The sequence below is a fragment of the Empidonax traillii genome, unplaced genomic scaffold (genome assembly GCF_003031625.1).
Source record: "Empidonax traillii isolate 1590-97213 ecotype Southwest subspecies unplaced genomic scaffold, ASM303162v1 scaffold93:size1158651, whole genome shotgun sequence".
Classification (NCBI taxonomy): domain Eukaryota; kingdom Metazoa; phylum Chordata; class Aves; order Passeriformes; family Tyrannidae; genus Empidonax; species Empidonax traillii.
Window position 1 is genome coordinate 920,101 of NW_020955286.1, and position 17,943 is coordinate 938,043.

The 17,943-nt window shown below is 43.7% G+C and overlaps 1 protein-coding gene across 6 annotated transcripts in view; it reads right to left on the reverse strand.

Annotated features, from left to right (window-relative positions):
* Window positions 1-17,943, reverse strand: part of MAPKBP1 (mitogen-activated protein kinase binding protein 1) — a 100,826-nt gene that overhangs the window by 43,757 nt on the left and 39,126 nt on the right. For all 6 annotated transcript variants that reach the window (XM_027881702.1, XM_027881704.1, XM_027881703.1 and 3 more), the window contains 3 exons: window positions 4,976-5,038; window positions 4,342-4,399; window positions 1,116-1,286 (listed from right to left, as the gene is read on the reverse strand). In XM_027881702.1, the coding sequence (XP_027737503.1) occupies window positions 1,116-1,286; window positions 4,342-4,399; window positions 4,976-5,038 (292 nt within the window). The remainder of the gene's footprint in view (window positions 1-1,115; window positions 1,287-4,341; window positions 4,400-4,975; window positions 5,039-17,943) is intronic.

Genomic DNA, 17,943 nt, shown 5'->3' on the forward strand with positions numbered 1-17,943 from the left:
AAGCTCTGGGGAGACCTTATAGTAGCCTTCCAGTACCTAATGGGGGTCTACAGGAGACATGGGGAGGGACATTATCAGAGAGTGTAGTGATAGGACAAGGGGTAGTGGTTTTAAATTGAAAGAGTGTAGATTTAGATTAGATGTTGGGAAGAAATTCTTTATTGTGAGGGTGGTGAGGCACTGGAATGAAATTCTTTACTGTGAGTGTGGTGAGGCACTGGAACAAGCTGAGAAGTTGTGAATGCCACATCCCTGGAAAAATTCAAGGCCAGATTGAATGAGGCTTTGATACAATTTCCATCTGCTCTAGTGGAAGGTGTCTCTGCCTATGGCAGGGGAGCTGGAATGATATGATATGATCTTCAAGGTTCCTTCCAACCCAAACCATTCTATGATTCAATAATCCTGTGAGATTTAACAAATCCATTTATGTGTTTTTTTTTGAAATCATCTCTTTTAAAGAGTGTTACAGCACTTGAAGAGGTAACAGGAGCTGAATAAGTGCCTAGCATTTATTAATACAGAAGACTCCAAGCCTACTGACAACAAATGTTTACTTCCTTATCTACAAAAAACAAATGTTTAAATGTTTCCTAGAGGACATGGGCTTTCATTGGCTTTCACCCATTATGAATTCCCTATGTTGTTCTTCTCATTCATCAAGGATGGGATCAGAGTGGGATGACAAACCCTGCCATAACAAAAACAAAACAAGCTAAGAGCATCCACCACACTACAAGAGAAATCCCTGGCTGATGAGAGTTTCCTTCCTCAACCTCATAAATTAGTTTTTAATAAGCTTCTAAAAAAGCACAACGGTTTGGCAAGGTTTCAAAGTCCAGGCTTTTCTGGCTGGGCAGCAAAATGTCAAGTATAAAGAATGTCAAGTATAAAGAATATCCCTTCATGGAAGTGACTTAGAACTTCCCTGAGGAACCATAGCTTTCTCTCGTGCGTAAATTTGTCTTTGTCTATGAATGTCAAAAAACAAACAACTACTACAGAATTTAAAAAAGCAGAAAGCAAGATGAAACTGAAACAGTTTACAGTCAAACTGGAAACTCTTTTTAATTTAGCAACACCTTGTGATCCACCCAGCCTCCTAGATAACTTACCTTCCATGACCACACATTGACAATCATATCATGCTGGTACCCCACTGAAACAATGTACTTGGAGCTGGGGGAGAAGGCCACACAGGCCACACCGTACTTGTGCTCCTGGAGCTCCGCCACCTGGGTTCGCTCGGCCACATCCCATACCCGAACTGCTGGCATGTGTCCGCTCTGGAAGGGACAAGAACAGACACAGAAAAAGAAATGTAACCCCTGAGGTCAGCTCTGACAGATTTGAGCATATGGAGGAGGTTGGAAAACGATGTCTAAATGGTGCACTCACAAAAGGTTTAGAGGTTCCTTTAATTCTTTAAAGCCCAGGTGGAGACTGACAGCCTAAGGAGTATGTGCATTTTAACAGTTGTCCAAAAGTATTAATACAATATCCCTTGCTTTAATCCTTTTCTTATGCTACTCACAAAACAGCCACAGACTAGAACAATACTTTTGATGCAAATCTCTGATTTTTGTAAAGAGAACTCATGGTCTGCTTATGAAAAGGATTATAACAGGTTGTTATCTCTGGACTCAGTGAACCAAAAGGCCGTCACATCCTCTGCTCCTAACAAAACGTGGACATCTGAGATATCAAGCCAGGTCATGCCACACAAAAACATGAGATGACTCTTTCGATAACTATCACACACCATTTGTGGGAGGCCTCTGAGAGACTAGCAGCATCATTTCTGTCACAAAGTAACACGTGGATGAATTCTGCCTGAAAGAGTATGGGCTGGGTAATGTCAGAAAAAAAGACATTGACGGAACAGAGCCTCTGTTTGTATGCTTGTTCTCCAGAGAAACAGAAATGCCAATTCAGCACCTTCGGCCAGAGAATGCTATTACTTTGTTTAATTGTTTGCTATTAAACCAAACTAAAACAAGGCACACAAGATAAGCTGAAATGTTGGCCAAAAAATGCGCTTGATGGGCAACTCCTACTCAAATAACTGCTCATGATTTCACACTGAAGTCTGTCAAAACAGTAGCTTGCAAGATAACATAACCATGGCAACATGGCAGAATGGTACCTTTTTTATCAGTTTTAAGTAAGTCATTTGATTGCGTGGGAGAGGCAAGTCTCATCACAAGTAAAAGTCAAAGCTTTAAAAACTCAAAATTGTGCATATTTTAACTGCCTTGTTCAAAAGCTTTGCCAGGCAACTGCTCATGACCTGGAAAAATACCATGGTCAGATTTTACTGCAGCTGGTACAGTTCTCCCTCCTGCAAGGCAGAGCTCAGGTCTCAAGGTGGCTGGAAAGATGTTACAATGAGCTGAATCAGCTGCTCTTCAAAGCAATTGCTGTACTTAAACACATACATATATATATATATATATTTCCCAGCATCTTAGCATACAGTTCAAGACCTTCATTAACTGAATTTGCATTTCATCTTTTAAGAAATGCTCACCAAAAATGAGCTTTGTGTGACCCCCATGGACAAGGATTTTATGCCTCCACGGGAAGAAATAAAAAATAACAGTTCAAAAAAAGAGGAAAAAAAATCTGTTTTCTTATGAATTTGAAATATATAAAAGACATTTAATATATTTGGTGGTCAAGGACTAACCTCGATATTCTCCTCCCTGAAAAGCCAGCCGTGCAGCAAACTAAGGTGTTATTAGGCACAATTAGCATGAGGTGGTTAAAAGGGAGTTTGACAAAGTGAACTCGAAAGATCATTTCCCTGTGGGACAGAGGTTGAACTAAGACACAGCTGCTGACACCAGCAGGGGACACTGCTACACTAAGCAATAATTCAAATGTCAGAAACGTGGGAGGATATTGAAAAAAATGCTTTTACAACAGGGCCAGAGGAGACATGTTTTGCAACAAAGGAGGGGGGAAGAAGTCCTCACAAAACATTCAAGTGTAACTGGAATGGCTTTTTTTTAATCTGAATTTGTCGTCTACCCCAATGAAGTTTAAAATTGAAAAGTTTGACTTGTTAGTAAGAAAAGTACCCACTTCATTTTTTACCACTATTCCCCCCTACCCCACATGAAAGGAATTGAGCATCAGAAATAAAACCCAAAACCAAAAACAAACAAAAAACAAACAAAACAAAAAAAAAATAAAAGAAGGCATCAGAAACATTAGAGCTGAACACCATGAAGAAAATATGTATATCATATATATTAGAACTTCCTTTGGAGTTTATTACATTAAGATTTCTAGAGAGTAAGGAGGCATTAAAACATATTACAGCTATAAATCCTCGTGTTTTCACTAAGAAGTTAATAACAACAACAGTCTCTGATCTAATGATGGAAAATTTGTGCTTACTTTTTCTGTGTCATGGTAGCCTCCACCCAAAAAACCCCACTGTTGTTTCTACCCTTGGTCTGATCCATGCCGGATTCAAGCCCAGCTTTGAAGCCCGCAGAGACATGACAGCTGCAATTATGGTGACCGCACTAGGGACCTTTGGAGCAAAGAGGTCTCTGTCTTGACAGCTCCAGCACAGGACTGTGACATACTTCTCTTCCCTGTGGCTGAGGCTCAGAAGGGAACCTGTTTCACACATGCTCCCTCCCCACGTCTTACACAGAGACTAGTGGTAAATTGCCATTAATCACACAAAAGAGCAATCTGAGCCCAACCATATGGAGGTAGCATTTCTGTGGATTTTTAACATCCAGCAATTCCAGCCTCATGACACAGCCCATGTCTTGAACTTCTAATGCAGAACAGACACACAGTGCACTCATCCTTATTCTCCCCCTTGGGCACATTTGGAAAGAGGAAGCAGTTGTTGCCCCCAGCCAAACATACAATGCCAAACCACAGACACCAGTATCTTCTGTGACTATTCCTAAATCTCCACTCCACACACAATTTTCATTTTTTCCACAAAGCTGTTACTGGCTTCAGTTACTTCCTGAAATCCTAAAGGGACAATGCTAAACTCAGACCAAGATTCAGGACTATCCAAGTACTCTTTATTGATGTAGAGCCATGCTGCGTATCCTTCCATTACTTTCACTCTACCTTCAGCCCACAGATGCCACTCCAGAAGATCCATCCCCCATGCTGGTAAGAGATAATGTATTGAAATCTGCCCAATGCCACCCCTAACCCAGCAGGTCCACTGAACACTGATGCAACATTGAAACTGATTTGTCTGTGTCAAAGCAGTTCACTGGTCTGTTTCTTCTAAGCCCCTCTGCCCTGCTTCAAAGTACAATGGAAAAGGTGTGCCCTTTCTCTTCTCACACTTACCTCTCCTGTAACCAAATATTTGCCATCTGGAGAGAAAGCAAGTGCTGTAATTGTTTTCCTAAAACAGAGAAAATGACACTGAGAAACATTTCCAACATATGATTTCATTTCAATACATCATGACTAGGGAGTAGGTTGGGACGAATTGAAAAGAGCCTAAAATCACCCATAATAGCCTGACATAATGATTTTTGCTTTGCCATGAGGATTCCCTGTTGCCCAAGTCTCAAGCAGCAGCCTACGGCACTGGAAAAGCTCCAAAGGTTGAGGTTCATTGTTGTGCCTTTATTCCAGATGCAGGACCATGTCCCAGTGCTGGCTTCAATAATGAAATCATCATTTTAGGTGGAGAAAAAAAAGTTAGATACCATGGAGCTCTACTAAGATGTACTCCCTGTCATGCCCATTAGCAGTTCCTCATGGGATCACAATGTTTATGAGGAAGTACCTTGTCAGCAAGAGCACCTCACACTAGAAGGAGCTGAAGTCAAAACAGCAGGCAGCCTGTCCCAAAGGCAACTCTTACTGAGGGAATTTAGTCTGAAGCAACAGCAGCTCTTGCACTGCACTCATGCCATAAAAGCCTTGAATTCATCTCCCATAGAAATCAAGTCCAGCTTAAAGCTTCACTCACCTGGAACTGTTTAGAATATGGTGTTGCTTATTTTTCCTAGGGTTGAACAGCACAACAACACACCTAGATGGAGGAAACAGAAAACCAGAAAGAGATGTTATGACCATGTGCATAAAGATAACCAAAGAGCCATCCTTGCTGGAAAAGCAGCAGCAAAAGCAGCCCCAGAAAGCTGTTTCATCCCCTCATCTCACAAACTGAGCTGGGGGTAACTAGAAAACACGAAGGAAAAGAACATTCCAGAGGGGAATTACAAGTCTCTCCCATGCTGAGGAGTACCATGTGCTAGTACCATGATTACCTTCCCAGCACCTGTGAGCCCTGAGTCTCTGATTGTTCAAGCTGGACAGAAAGGCTGACCATGGAAGTTTGTGCAACAGCCTAAGAGATTATGCCCCCTGACATAAAGGTGACCCTTATGTACTGAGCATCAAAACAGCGTGCCTAGAACAGAGTAAGGAGGTAAGGAAGTAAGAGGGAATCTTTCAGAAAAGCTCTCAGGGGATGAAGAAGAGGAGGTAGAAAGGTTGCATTTTTGTGACGAGTACAGCACAAGAAGTGATTGGTCCATTGAGAAGTGAGGCATGTGATGCCAAAAAACTACTGATCCAAGGGCCATATCTGCACAAGCAACTTGCTTAGGGGCCTTGCAGAAACCTCTCAGCAAGATGAACTGCAAAAGCATGTGGTAGTAAACTCCTGGTAAACAATATAATCACCTCCACTGAGAGAAAAAACAGTTGCTGACTAGGAAGGGAGGGAAAAAGAGGCCCCTCTTCCCACTAATACTGGCCCCTTAGCACATTGTCTCAGTGTCTCAGCCCACCACAACCAGTTTACAGCAGTCATAGGTACTGAAGCCTTCCCCACTCTCCACAAAATGCTAAACACCATTTTTAAATCTTCATGTAACAGCATTTGTCTTGTAGCAGAGAGCAGTAACAACCAGGAACTAAAAATGCTGTTAGGTGAATAAAAGGAGGTAAAACAATTTCTCTGATGACCTTGTGCCCTACTTCTCACTTCACCTCTAAAACAGAAACTGTTTTTTGCCTGTCCCTCTGCTAGAAAACACTGCTGGAGTTCAGAGAGTCCCAGCCCCTCCTTTGCTGTGGTGCCAGGGGAGCACTGCAGGATGTCCCTCCTCCACCGCCAGCAGCCTTTGCCATGGTGGGGACTTCACTCATGTCACCGTCACACTGGGGCTTGCCTGCAAGACATGCCAGGCTACAGACATCAGTCACAGAGAAAAACGTGCACGACAGACAAGTAGAGGACCCCGCCTGAAGCAGCCACGCAGAAAGGCTAAAAGCTGAGGCATCACAGAAATCTATTGCAGACCCTCACCTACAGACATCACCAACATTTCCAGACAGGCAGTGCACACTCATGCACAGGACAAAGCACACATTGGCACCACGCTGCCCATGAAAAGAGCTGCATCATTCCAGGCCCCCCCTCTACATCCCCAGCAGCACGTAGGGCTGGGAGTGCTGCAGGCATAGCTCAGGATTGACAGGGACCTGCACTGTCTCCAGCTTCTCCTCGCCTAGCCCAGGCAGATGACCTTTCCCTGAGTCTGACCAGGCTACACTGCCAGAAACAGCATAAATTTTAAAATGAAAGAGAGCAGAAAGGAGGACTGACACACCAATACCTAGAGCCCAGAGTCCCTGGTGAAGTTGCCACACTCTGTTAGCATTGCTAGCTCAAAGCAGATATCCAACCATTCACGAGACATGCCCTCTTCCCCCGTTAGACTACTCTACTTCTCTCCACCCATGCCATTCCCCCTACTCTTCTCCACTCATGCACTGAAGGCCAAGGCACTAAAGGCACCAAACTTTACTGATAGCTAAAAGGCAGACAGCCACAGTTGGAGACATCATCTTGTAGAAGAGCAGGGAAAGCGTAAATAAGAGCTTTGTTCAGACCGGGATTGATCCTTTCGTGCTTTTTACCCTGGGGAACCAAACTGGAGTGTTTCAAGTCAAAGCTATGCTATATATTTCTGAGGGATTAGTGTAAAGAAGCAGGTGGTTTGTGATCCATTAACAAGTCAGGGAAGGTTAAGCCTCACAAATCACAAGATATGAAACAGGAAGTTAGCAGATGTGAAAATCTATCTAATCCTGAGCCTCCAGCTAATCAGAAAAGCAAAGCGAAACCCCATTATGTGGAGTTGGATGGGGTTAATGGACCAAAATCCTGCTCAGTTACAACAGGGATGAATTGTACTTAAAATAAGCTTAAAAAAACCAGAAAGAATAAAGGAAAGACACAATCTTGGCAAAGACTTTCCTATGCAGCTCTTAAATTTAAGTTTCTGTTTTATTGTGAGGAATTTTGCAGAAAAACAGGACTTTGGAGAAGTGAACACAGTTTTAAAAAACACGGAAAAGATGCAAAATACAAACCATGGTCTTCAAACCAGGCAAGCAAACAAAACACTTCCTAGAATAGCATAGTGAACCACAGAGTTTTGCCACTATTACCTTTTAACTAAGTGGACAGAACCTTCAGCCACTTATAATCATGGATTTTAGCCCAACTGCACCTCAGTGCAGGCTGCCTGCTGGCAGGCTTCCTCCCCACTTCCAGCCACTGGCCAAGTCCAGATACCACAGGGAAGGTAAAATCCAGCTCACACAAAAAGGCAAGTCAACAAACCACTCCAAGAGCCACACAGCTGCTAGTGTCAGAGCAACCATCACAAACATGGATACTTTAATTTTTTCTTAAGACAACCCCATGCTTGATTCACTGAGTTTGACCCATAATTAACAAGGTCTATCTGGAGGGGTGGGGCTGAATAAATCACTGACAAAAGTTTCTCCTTACTGGTCAGCAATCATTGATTTAGGGCATGAAATAGTAATTTTAACTTGTAGGTTCAGGGAAACAAGATATGTTCATTTATCAGCTAATAACTACTGTAACTCACTGATTGGTTACCTTCTTGCCAATAAAGTCATTAGGATTAACTAGTCTTCTGAACCTGCTTTCTTAAATTAACTGCTACCCAACAAAAGCTACGTACTGCAGTGCTGTCCCATGCTGATTTTCCAGCATCCCTCTCCTGTCTGCCATACACAAGGGCAATGAAGACTTTGGCCAACTCCAAGGATAGCTTATTCAGCAAGATGTCAGACCATAAACCATCAGTCTTACAGTGAGGCACAGATACTGTTCTGTGAGTTAGGAGCATCCAAGTCTGAAAATTGCCTTCCTCTCAAAATGTTTGAGAAGGTTTCTAGTCCATTCCACCCTAGAGAGCACATTTCCTCAACAAGTCAAAACGAACTATTTTTAGTTCTTTCATCTCTTTTGAGTGTTCAGGAAATGCCTTTAAGTTGCATCAGGAAGGTTTAGATTGAATATTAGGAAAAATTTCTTCACAGACAGGGTTGTCAAGAATTGAAACTGTCCAGGGAAGTCTGCCCAGGGAAGTAATTGAGTCACCATCCCCAGAGATATTGAAAAGATGTGTAGATGTGGCACACAGGGACATGGTTTAGTGGTGGACTTAGCAGTACTAGATCAATGATTGGACTCAATGATCTCAAGTTCTTTTACAACCTAAGCAATTCCATGACACAGGGATGCCTAAACTGCCTGCTCAGACACCCAGCTGAGCTCAGTGTGGCTCCACAGCAGCACCTCCTCCCCAGACAGTCAAGAAGTCATTCTCCAGCAGAGCCTGCAGCAGTTTCCCAAACAATAAAGCTCAGAACCCGTCAATACTCTGTCTTAGCAAAAGAAATCAGTCTACTAAAATACATGGAATGGAGACACTGAATGCTCAGGTTGCTGACCCACCCACTTCATGCTGCCTCCAATCCAGTAAGGCAACCAAGCCCTCAGGAGACTCAAAGTATCCAGTCCTTTCTGTTTATGCTGGCTTTAATCTTACAGCAGTTAAAATAATAAAAATAATTACCATGGAAAATTAATTGCATACAAGAGCATACACCCATCTATCCATCCTCCACCTTTGTCTGCTCATTTATAAGACTGCATTCAGTATTTTACAGCCAGAGGGATAGGAAAGAATGCAAGGGAAGAGAGCACTGATCTTTTTGTTCCCAGCTTCCAATTGTGGATATAGACCAAGCAAACTACTTCAAACCTGCACTTCTACCATGATCACATCACCTGTTCCACCCACTCCACCCCTTTCCCAAACTGAAGCTTTCAAAGCAAAATCAAGTTCCCAAGACACTTTTGTCTGGAGATGTTTTTAAATGCTAGTGCCAACATGCAAACTAAGACTAGCTCCAGAAACACCTCACATGGGACATGCAGAGCTTGGCACACACTAGCTCTTGAGAAAGTCAAAACTGTTAGCACCCTTATTTCAGCACAAACCCTGCTTCCCCTGCAGCTGCAGGCAGGGCTTGATGACCACAGCAACTTTTTAATCCACAAGTATATTCTGATTTCCAAGACATTTATAGAAACTCTGCTGTGTGAATTACTGCTGTACAAACCATCTATTAGCCAGCTGAGATCAAGTGTCCTGTTTGTTTTCATGCTGGTTCCTGCAGAGGCCATTGGCAATGGTACACACGTTCAAAGGTATTATTTTTAGGTCTATGATGCCACTCCACAACCTTTAAGTACACCTTCCTGATGCAAGCAGCCTTTATAAACAACTCAGCTGTGAAATCTTCCTTGATATATGCATCTTTCTTGAGGGACATTCAGGTAATGCAAGGAAAGGACAAAATTAGCTCTCACAGTGATGTCAAAGGTTTTTGCAGACAATCTGAGCACTCTCCATCAGGGAGCCCATTTGCATCAGCCAACAAGAAATGCTCTTCGCAGAGCTTTCCAAACCTCCATGAACTCAAAGCCCTATCTTATATGTTCTCAACTGTATACCATATATGCAGATAAAAAGTGAGGGTAGGAAGTGGGCAGGAAATTCACAGCAGCTTCCATTGGCTCCAGCAAAAGGAAAAAAAACTCAAAAAATATAAAAAAATAGCAATTTCCCTAGGCTAAATATAGGAGCAGGAATGGAGAAGAATTAGACATCAGTATTACATTTACACACAGTATCTGACTCATTAAGTCAGCAACAGTGGGTCACTCCATGCAGCTCCCACCCCCTTTACTGCCAACTTTTCTCCTACTAACTTTACTCCTGCAATTACCAAAATCATAGTTTCTGGTCACTTTACTCTTCTCATTTTCCTCCTATTTCCCCAGCCATCCCTCTTTTCTCAGCTGCCTTGCCCCCGCCAGCTCCTTCCTCCCCCTTCTTCAGCAAGCTGATAAACCCCAAATTTCTGCAGAAGTCCGTTTTCCTCTTTCCTTCCTCTGCAGGCCCCCACTCCAAAGGGATTGGGAAAATTAAAAGGCTATGATAGCATTCCTTTCCAAGCTACCCATCAACCCAGCACTGCCCTGTCTTGTGCGGACACACGACTATAGGCAGACTCCCTGTGTCAAGCCCTCCTCCCTCAAATGCCTGCAGCCTATGCTATAAAGAGGACACTGTACAGAGGAAAGAAAACTCTGTTAAGACATCAAAACAAACGTTTGCTTTCTTCCCCCTCCCCCCCCCCAATATATTCCTTTCATGCCGCTGCAAGAATAAATGAAAAGAGCAAACAGTCCCATCCCTTCAAAATTGGTCCATTTCTCAATTTCTGGCTCATTCTCTGCTTTCTTCCCCACACCCAAAGCTATTCAAATGAGAGTGCAATAGCTTCCTACGCACTAAATGCATGGGGAAAAAAGACTTTGATAAGAACAACATCTTTTTTACACTGCATTGGTTGCCTAGGGAAGCTCGATCAGAGTGAAGCAGTGTCTACAAAAGCTGGTGTTAATTTTCTATGTGGCAACTCTTCCTGCCAGAAAGCTTCTTTAATTCACAGCCAGTACTGGGAGTGGGTTAACAGTGATGAGAGAGGATGTGCACACTGACTATGCAACTGAATAGGTATTTTCATGCAAGTTGTGTTAATTACATGCATGCTGAGAAGAAAGATCTGTCTGTTGAGAGGTTAAGAGATGGGTGTCACTGCCTGAGCAGAAGAGCCTGCAAAGCTCCCTGCACCAATCCATGATCGAGAGAACTGGAAAGGTGGAAGCCTGAGAGGTGTAGCTAAATTCACACTTCAAAACCAGTGCAGGCTAATGAAAAAGCACAAATACTGAACAAGAAACCCATCATAAAAAAGAATGTCTGTGATTCAGTTAGTGTAACTAAACTAATAGTGCAGAAATTTCTGATTGCCACCCAGGGACACATTTGTTCTGTTTAAAAGGCTGCAGGGCACCTCAAACCTGCAGGAGTGGGAGCTCAAGCACACCACAGAACATGCTCCATTCCCAAAACCACAGAAGAACCAGACCAAACTAAAGTCCAGTATCTTGCCTCCAATAGCCCAGGCCTAGGGAATAATAGAGCATATTTAAGATACTTCTCCAGACTATTCTCTCAGCCTTCAGAAATTTGACATTCAGAGATATCTCAAACCAGTGAGCACCCACACCCAAGAAGAAGAGCAGCACAGGAAACTGAGTCTACAATGCAGCAGAGCTAAACTGACAAGAAGGATTTGTAAGGATAATCCCCAAAGGGACAAGGGCAGCCTCAGTTCTCATCATCATTTCAGCCTACTGAATTCACCTTGTCCATCCCACTGACTGAGTCTCAAAGTTGAGTCCCCTACAAAAACTTCACCAGTGCCTATGTGATCTGATAACATCCAGAAGAGTAGGCAACATGCTTCTACCTGTCATCTAGCACGGATGCTGCCATCCTCATGATCTTCTGCTGCCAGCCTGTCTACCTGTACAGGCCCTGCTGCAGATGAGGGGGACAAGGATGAGTGCCCAGAAAGCTCGTCCTCAGCTCCTGCCCTGCATAGGACCAACACAAACTTCTGCTGTGCACAGCTAGCTTTCACTGGCTGCTCTCAACAGCCCCTCCACACCTGCCAGACTATATCTTTAAAACAACCAGCCAGCTGTGTCTCTGACTTTAAGCTGCAGATGGCAGAGAACAGATGCACAGATCTGAAAAGGCACCCAGAACACTTTAAAAATACTTAAAAAGATCTGATAAGGAACAGAGATTGTGACTGTAACACCAAACAGCCCAGGCCTCTCTTCTTGAATACACACAGGCACTACTGAAGTTTCAGCTTTACCAGGAACATAGAGGAGAAAGTCTGCAGAAGTTTCCCTTCCTGCCTCTTCCCAGAGTTAAGGTGCTGCCTGTCCACACGGACAGGCTACAGTGATTTCCAGCTGATCTTACTGGAACATATCCTCAACCCCCTAGAACTACTGCATGTGGAAAATTCTTAGCATGAAAATCTCCAATGCTTGGTTATTTCAAAGTCTCTTTTTAAGGAGGCAGAGCAGAGGAGGATTTTTAAAACTGGCAACCCTTCTGACACTGGGCAAACATAAGGCAGGGTGATGACTCAGGACAATGCTTTGCAAGAAACAGATGCAAAAAGAAAAGACAGCCTGGGTGCTGTCTCCCACCAGATAAGTTGTACACTCCAGAGCAGCCACACTGGAGCCAGAGACATGGCAGTAGTGCCCTCGGGAGCGTGATGGCTTTTCACAGAGCTGCACAATACGGAGGCACCTTTTCTGGGGGGCAAAGAGGTAAGCCAGACAGAGATTGTGAAAGACTTGGGCAAGAAATGCACACGGGGAAAGCAAAGAGGAGAAAAGGGCTCAGAGGAAAACCACAAAATTTAAACCAGCTTATTAACTGGGAATCATTACAGTTGCAAGGAAAATTAAAATGATTCCAGTTAATTGTTATGGCTCACGGCTGCCTAGTCACCAGTGACTGAGCAGGAAATTCACCTTGAAAACAACCTCATTCCCTTCAGCACTTCAAAGCCAGGAGAGGAAAAAAAAAAATAACTTCATGAATGAGAAACCAGCAATAAAACCCTGTCCTAGCAGAACCAGGGACAGGCCATCTCTGCTGCGTTGCAGAATACTCCACCTCTCCTCCAGGCTGCAACAAAGGTAGGTGGTAAAATGAAGGCAGGCAAAGTGGCAGCTGCACTCACACAAAATGAATTATCTGTCAGCCTGTACATCTGAGAAGCTTCAAAAGACCTGTAGCACCAATGACAAACGCCTGTGCACACACATATTTATGTAGGCATATACACAGACCGTGCATACATACAGCTCATGGCTGACTACTCAGAGTCCACACTTCTCCCTCCCTCTCTCCAAAATCACCCGTTTCCCTAGGGGCAGGGAAGCAATGCCAGCAATACACCTACATGAAGCATCAAATCAACTGGGCAAGGAGTAGGAGTTGCAGAGCTACATTGTATTTCAGCACTCTTGGCAAATGCCCATGGAATACTGCAAATGAGCAGCAGCCCTGGGGGCTAGAGCAATGGGCAACTGATGATAGGAAGGCTAGAGGAATAAAAGGATCACTGAGATAGTTCATGACAAGAAAATGTGCTGATCGGACAGACAAGAATGACTGAGAAGCAATAGGAAATAGAGCCTTAAGCAGAAGCTGGCTGGTCCCAGGTGTGACCAAGGGAGATAATACAAACAGCCAGAACATGGCTGAAAACCTGAACAGCTTTGCATCAAGGCAGGGAATGCAAATCCAGGATGAATGCTACAGAATCATAGCATACTATATTCATTCCTGAGACAGGACCTGTCTCCACATGCTGAGGTCTCTTTCCAAAGTTACAGCTGTCACAGACACACTGACAAGGAGAAAATAACAACTATCTGTCCTAACAGACCAGCCAAGACACCTGCTTCAGGGATCTCTTGCTTCCCAGTTGTGCTCCACCCGTCCACTTGCTCCCAAGATTCAGTCCCTCTTCTATCAGTGTCTGGCTGACAGACCCAGATTTGCCATTCTCAGCAAGAGGCCTTAAGCTCTGTACTGAGAGGTTTGCTTGCTCTGAACTTTTCCTGACCTGCTTATGGCTCTGTTTTACTTGGTTGAGCTGTAACAGCAATTTCTTTGACCAGGTGTCTATAGATAATTTGTTTTACTTCTGTTTATCTTTCATGCGATACAACCATAGTTTTACATAAACAACATTGACCAGCAGTTATTTTATGTAGACTGAGATATTTACAACTAACATGATGACACAGCAGAGAAAAATGCGGGCATGGTATGAGAGCAGAGGCCTTGAGAAGTGGAAATGCGGGATGCAGTGCAGAGGAGTACAGGCACGGGATGATAAGAGAGGAGGCAAATGCTTGGCATTGGAGACCCAATGGCTGTGAACAGCTCACCCACTCCAGGTCTGTTAAAGAAATACAGACCTGGAGCTGAACAAAGCAGGTTTTAGGTGTAACAAAGAAAAATTATCCAATGTGCACGAAAGGCGCCATGAATTCCAGAAGTATCGTGGAGCTGTGCAAGATATGCAAGTGTGTTGGCAAACATAAAAGTTTACTCAGCTGGACCTTGGAGTCAGGAAGAATCCAGCAGCACCTACATAATACTCTTCTCAGTATTGAAGGTCTACAAAGCTGAAGATTCACCCCCAAGGACTGACTTTAGGATCCAGAGGAATAACACAAGGAAGCATAACACCAGGAAGAACAACTAGAAACACAGAAAATTATTACTACTTTAGCTGCATTATCACAATTATTGTGACATTTCTGTATAAAATTATCCTTATGCATTCTTATTCCTCCTTTTTCTGTAATAATTAGTGGTAGAGTAAAATGATTCTTGAACTGGAGTGTTATAAATTCAGTTATACTGACAATAATTTTTTACTTTTTCTTATTTATACTCATACACAGCCTATATATAAGGATGTTTTTTCTTTTCCTAGTAACAATTGTGAGTGTAACAAAGGCCAAGTGGAGGGCCTCAGAGAAAAGAAAATGGACAGATATAGGGGAAGAGAGTGCAAAGAAAGACAAGTTGAAGAAAAAAATGGGAAAAAAAGGCAAAGAACAGTGCAGAGGGAAAAGCAAGAAAGAGATAGGGAAGCAAAGTTTACAATAAAATTCCTGCAGAATAATCAAATCTGCCATCAAGTGCTGAGCAAATTCAGCTCTTCAGCCCAACAGTATAACAAGAGAAGATGGGAGCTCTCTCTGAAGGCACCCACATGGGAGCAAGCAGCTCCTTGCAGAGATTTGCAGACCCAGCTGGGCTTACACTGTGAAATTTGGCTCTACACTTCAGGTCTGCATCGACTTCTCTACAAGAGCTGTTCCCAACACACCACAAACCCTCAAAAGCTGAATATGTGTCTTCTTTTAAAATCGAGTCCCAAAGGAAAAATATATCCTGCTTGCAAGCAATTGGCCAACACCTCTGTTTCCAGCAGCATGCACAGCCAGAGTATTCCCTCATTGTGACTGAGCAACTCAGGAGCAGGGGAGAAAGATCTATACATCAAACTAATCATCTGGGGCAGACAAACATGACAATGACAGCTCATGGCCTAGGCCTCAGGGCTTTAACTGTTTTACCAAGAGCAAGAAATGTAGCCAATATTAAAGTGGCCTCAATCAAATGAGTAAAACAAAAAGTAATGAAATTTAAGTCTCTCTGTCTGCCAACCCCCTCCCCTCCACCATCTCCCTAAGGAGGATGGTCACAAGTGGGGTAAGACTCTGGGCAGGCTCCTCCAGTGGCCATCGACCCATCATTGATCTCTCCTACATTCCAGAGTGGGCAGCAAAAGCCCCCACTGCGGCAAAGAAACTGGAGCAGCTTTTCCTACTGAATGCTTCAGTAAGCACAATCCATGTTGTATCTCTGTAAGAGTGTCAGAGACAAAAAAAAAAAAAAAAAAAAAGTGAAACCCCAAACCTGCTTCTTGGAAAGCATGGATTTAAAGAACCACTTGCTCAAATGGTCAGTTTTCTGCTCCTCTAGGCATGGGCAAAGCTCACAGCTGCAGCAGGCTGCCAGGTCCACGGAAAGTCACTAAAGCCTCCTGCCAACCCTGCCTACTTGGAGCCCTACAAGGTAAGGCTGGTGGATGCTGCAAGAAGGGACAGGGGAGAGCCTGCTTCTCCCCACAACTGCTGCCCATGGCACAATGCATGGGAAGCCTGCTGCAGCTCCCAGGCCCAAGCATCCAGAGCTCTTGCCAGCTCCCTGTCCTAGCCCTCCTGCTTCTCAGAGAGAGAACAGCTCAGATATCGCCAGATTGGCAAAGTTTAATTCTGCCTGTGCTATCTTTTTAGAAGCCTTGTGACAGCTCTGCCTTTAATGGAAGATGAACATTTACCTCTGCTTTGCCAGTATCTCAGCATAATACACAGCATTTTAAATGCACTGAAAATTTTCTTTGGAGTACCTAATGAGTATCAGTTGTCAGGAGATCTGAAAAGACAGCTTTCCTGGAAGTAGAAGCAACTGCGATATAATCCAGTTTTATCTTTTCTCTTGTCGCAGAGAAATGTTGTGAGGTTAGAGCCCAAAACTAGGAAGCATTAGGTCAGCATTGCAAAAGCATAGCAACTGACTCCAAAGGCCAAAAATTAGCTGGTATCAGCTCAATGAGTCTCTGACTGCCAGCTGAAAGAACCAGGTTCAGGTGCACAACAGGCCAATGCGTGTGAGTGTTGCAGGGCACAGCTTCCAGCACAGCCCAGAGGGGAGGGCCAAGTCCTACACTGGTTCCTAAGCAATATTCAGGGCACTTCTGGGCATGCTTGCAATAAACAAAATACACCATTTCTTGGCACTTCTTAGCTATCCTAGCATGATGCTCTTTCACCTTTAACTCGTTGCTTTCTGACACCGAGTGAAACCCAAGACTATTTACAGTGCCAGATTTTCCAGAAAGAGGAAAAGTATTGACTCCTTGTTGTTCATACCTGGTGATGGGATATATCGTTTGGACTGTACGTGCTTCTTCTAAGTTAAACTCTATGATTTGTGTCAAGGTTGCCAGGAGACACAGTGCCTGTTTTGAGATTCTTAAAAAGGGTGTAGCTCAGCTGAGGCTGCTGGTATCTCATTTTCATCCCAGACTTTGCTATTCAGTCCCCACTCCCTCACCCCCCCCCTCACTCTTATGCAAGCTCAGGACTTGGCTCACAAGCAAGTCATGCTGCTGCACCAAGGCACTGGTTGCTAGGAGGTGTAACTGCTGCAGAGATACAGAGCAGGTAGAGAAGAGAGCAGGCTGCTACCTGCAGGTACACAGGCTTTTGGGAACTCGAGCTCTGTGCCATCCCCCTTCTTTTTCAGTGGGCAAACCCCAGCAGGTTGCAGAGCTTCAAGCTGAGAAAAGGCCTACATATTCCAAAATAGCCAAGGCAGCAAGAGCTTTGCCAACACTCCTCTTCCCTATTTCACTAGCATGGAATAGCTTTCCAAACCTGCCAAAGCTTCCCACTTGCAGAGCTCTACCTGAGCGTTTAGCTCTGTTATTAAAGAAAGCAGACGTGCTTATTCTCTTGCTTCAGTTTCTTTGCACATAAACTGCAAGTGACCCTCACCACAGGACTGCTTCCCTGCCCCTCTCCCTTTTTCTTTTAAATAGCAACTTCCCCTTCGATCACATACTAGTTAATGAGATCAAAGCATAAGGTAACAAACCAGTCATCTACATGGGATTATTACTAGCTTGCCTCCCAATTTAAAAATCCAATTGGCACACTCAAGGATCGAGGACAATCAATATTTCTCTTAGGGCAGGTTAAAGTCAGATATGATCAATATAATCATTAAAACAGCCACTGCTGTAGTTATTGTGACAAGCATGATAACACTTCCCTCTTAAGAGAACTGAAATTTTGCCCTGGAACTAAGACGGCAGCAGTGAGAAGCATGTACCGTATAGTTCTCCTTAATATGGTTTGTCAAGCAACCCAAACAGCAACAAACTCAGAGCACTCTTCCAAGAAGCCCTACCTTTCCCTGCTTGTAGCCTCCGGAATCCATCACAGGGAAGCTTCAAGGACATTTAAGTGCTTTTACTGTCACAAAAATGTTCATCGCA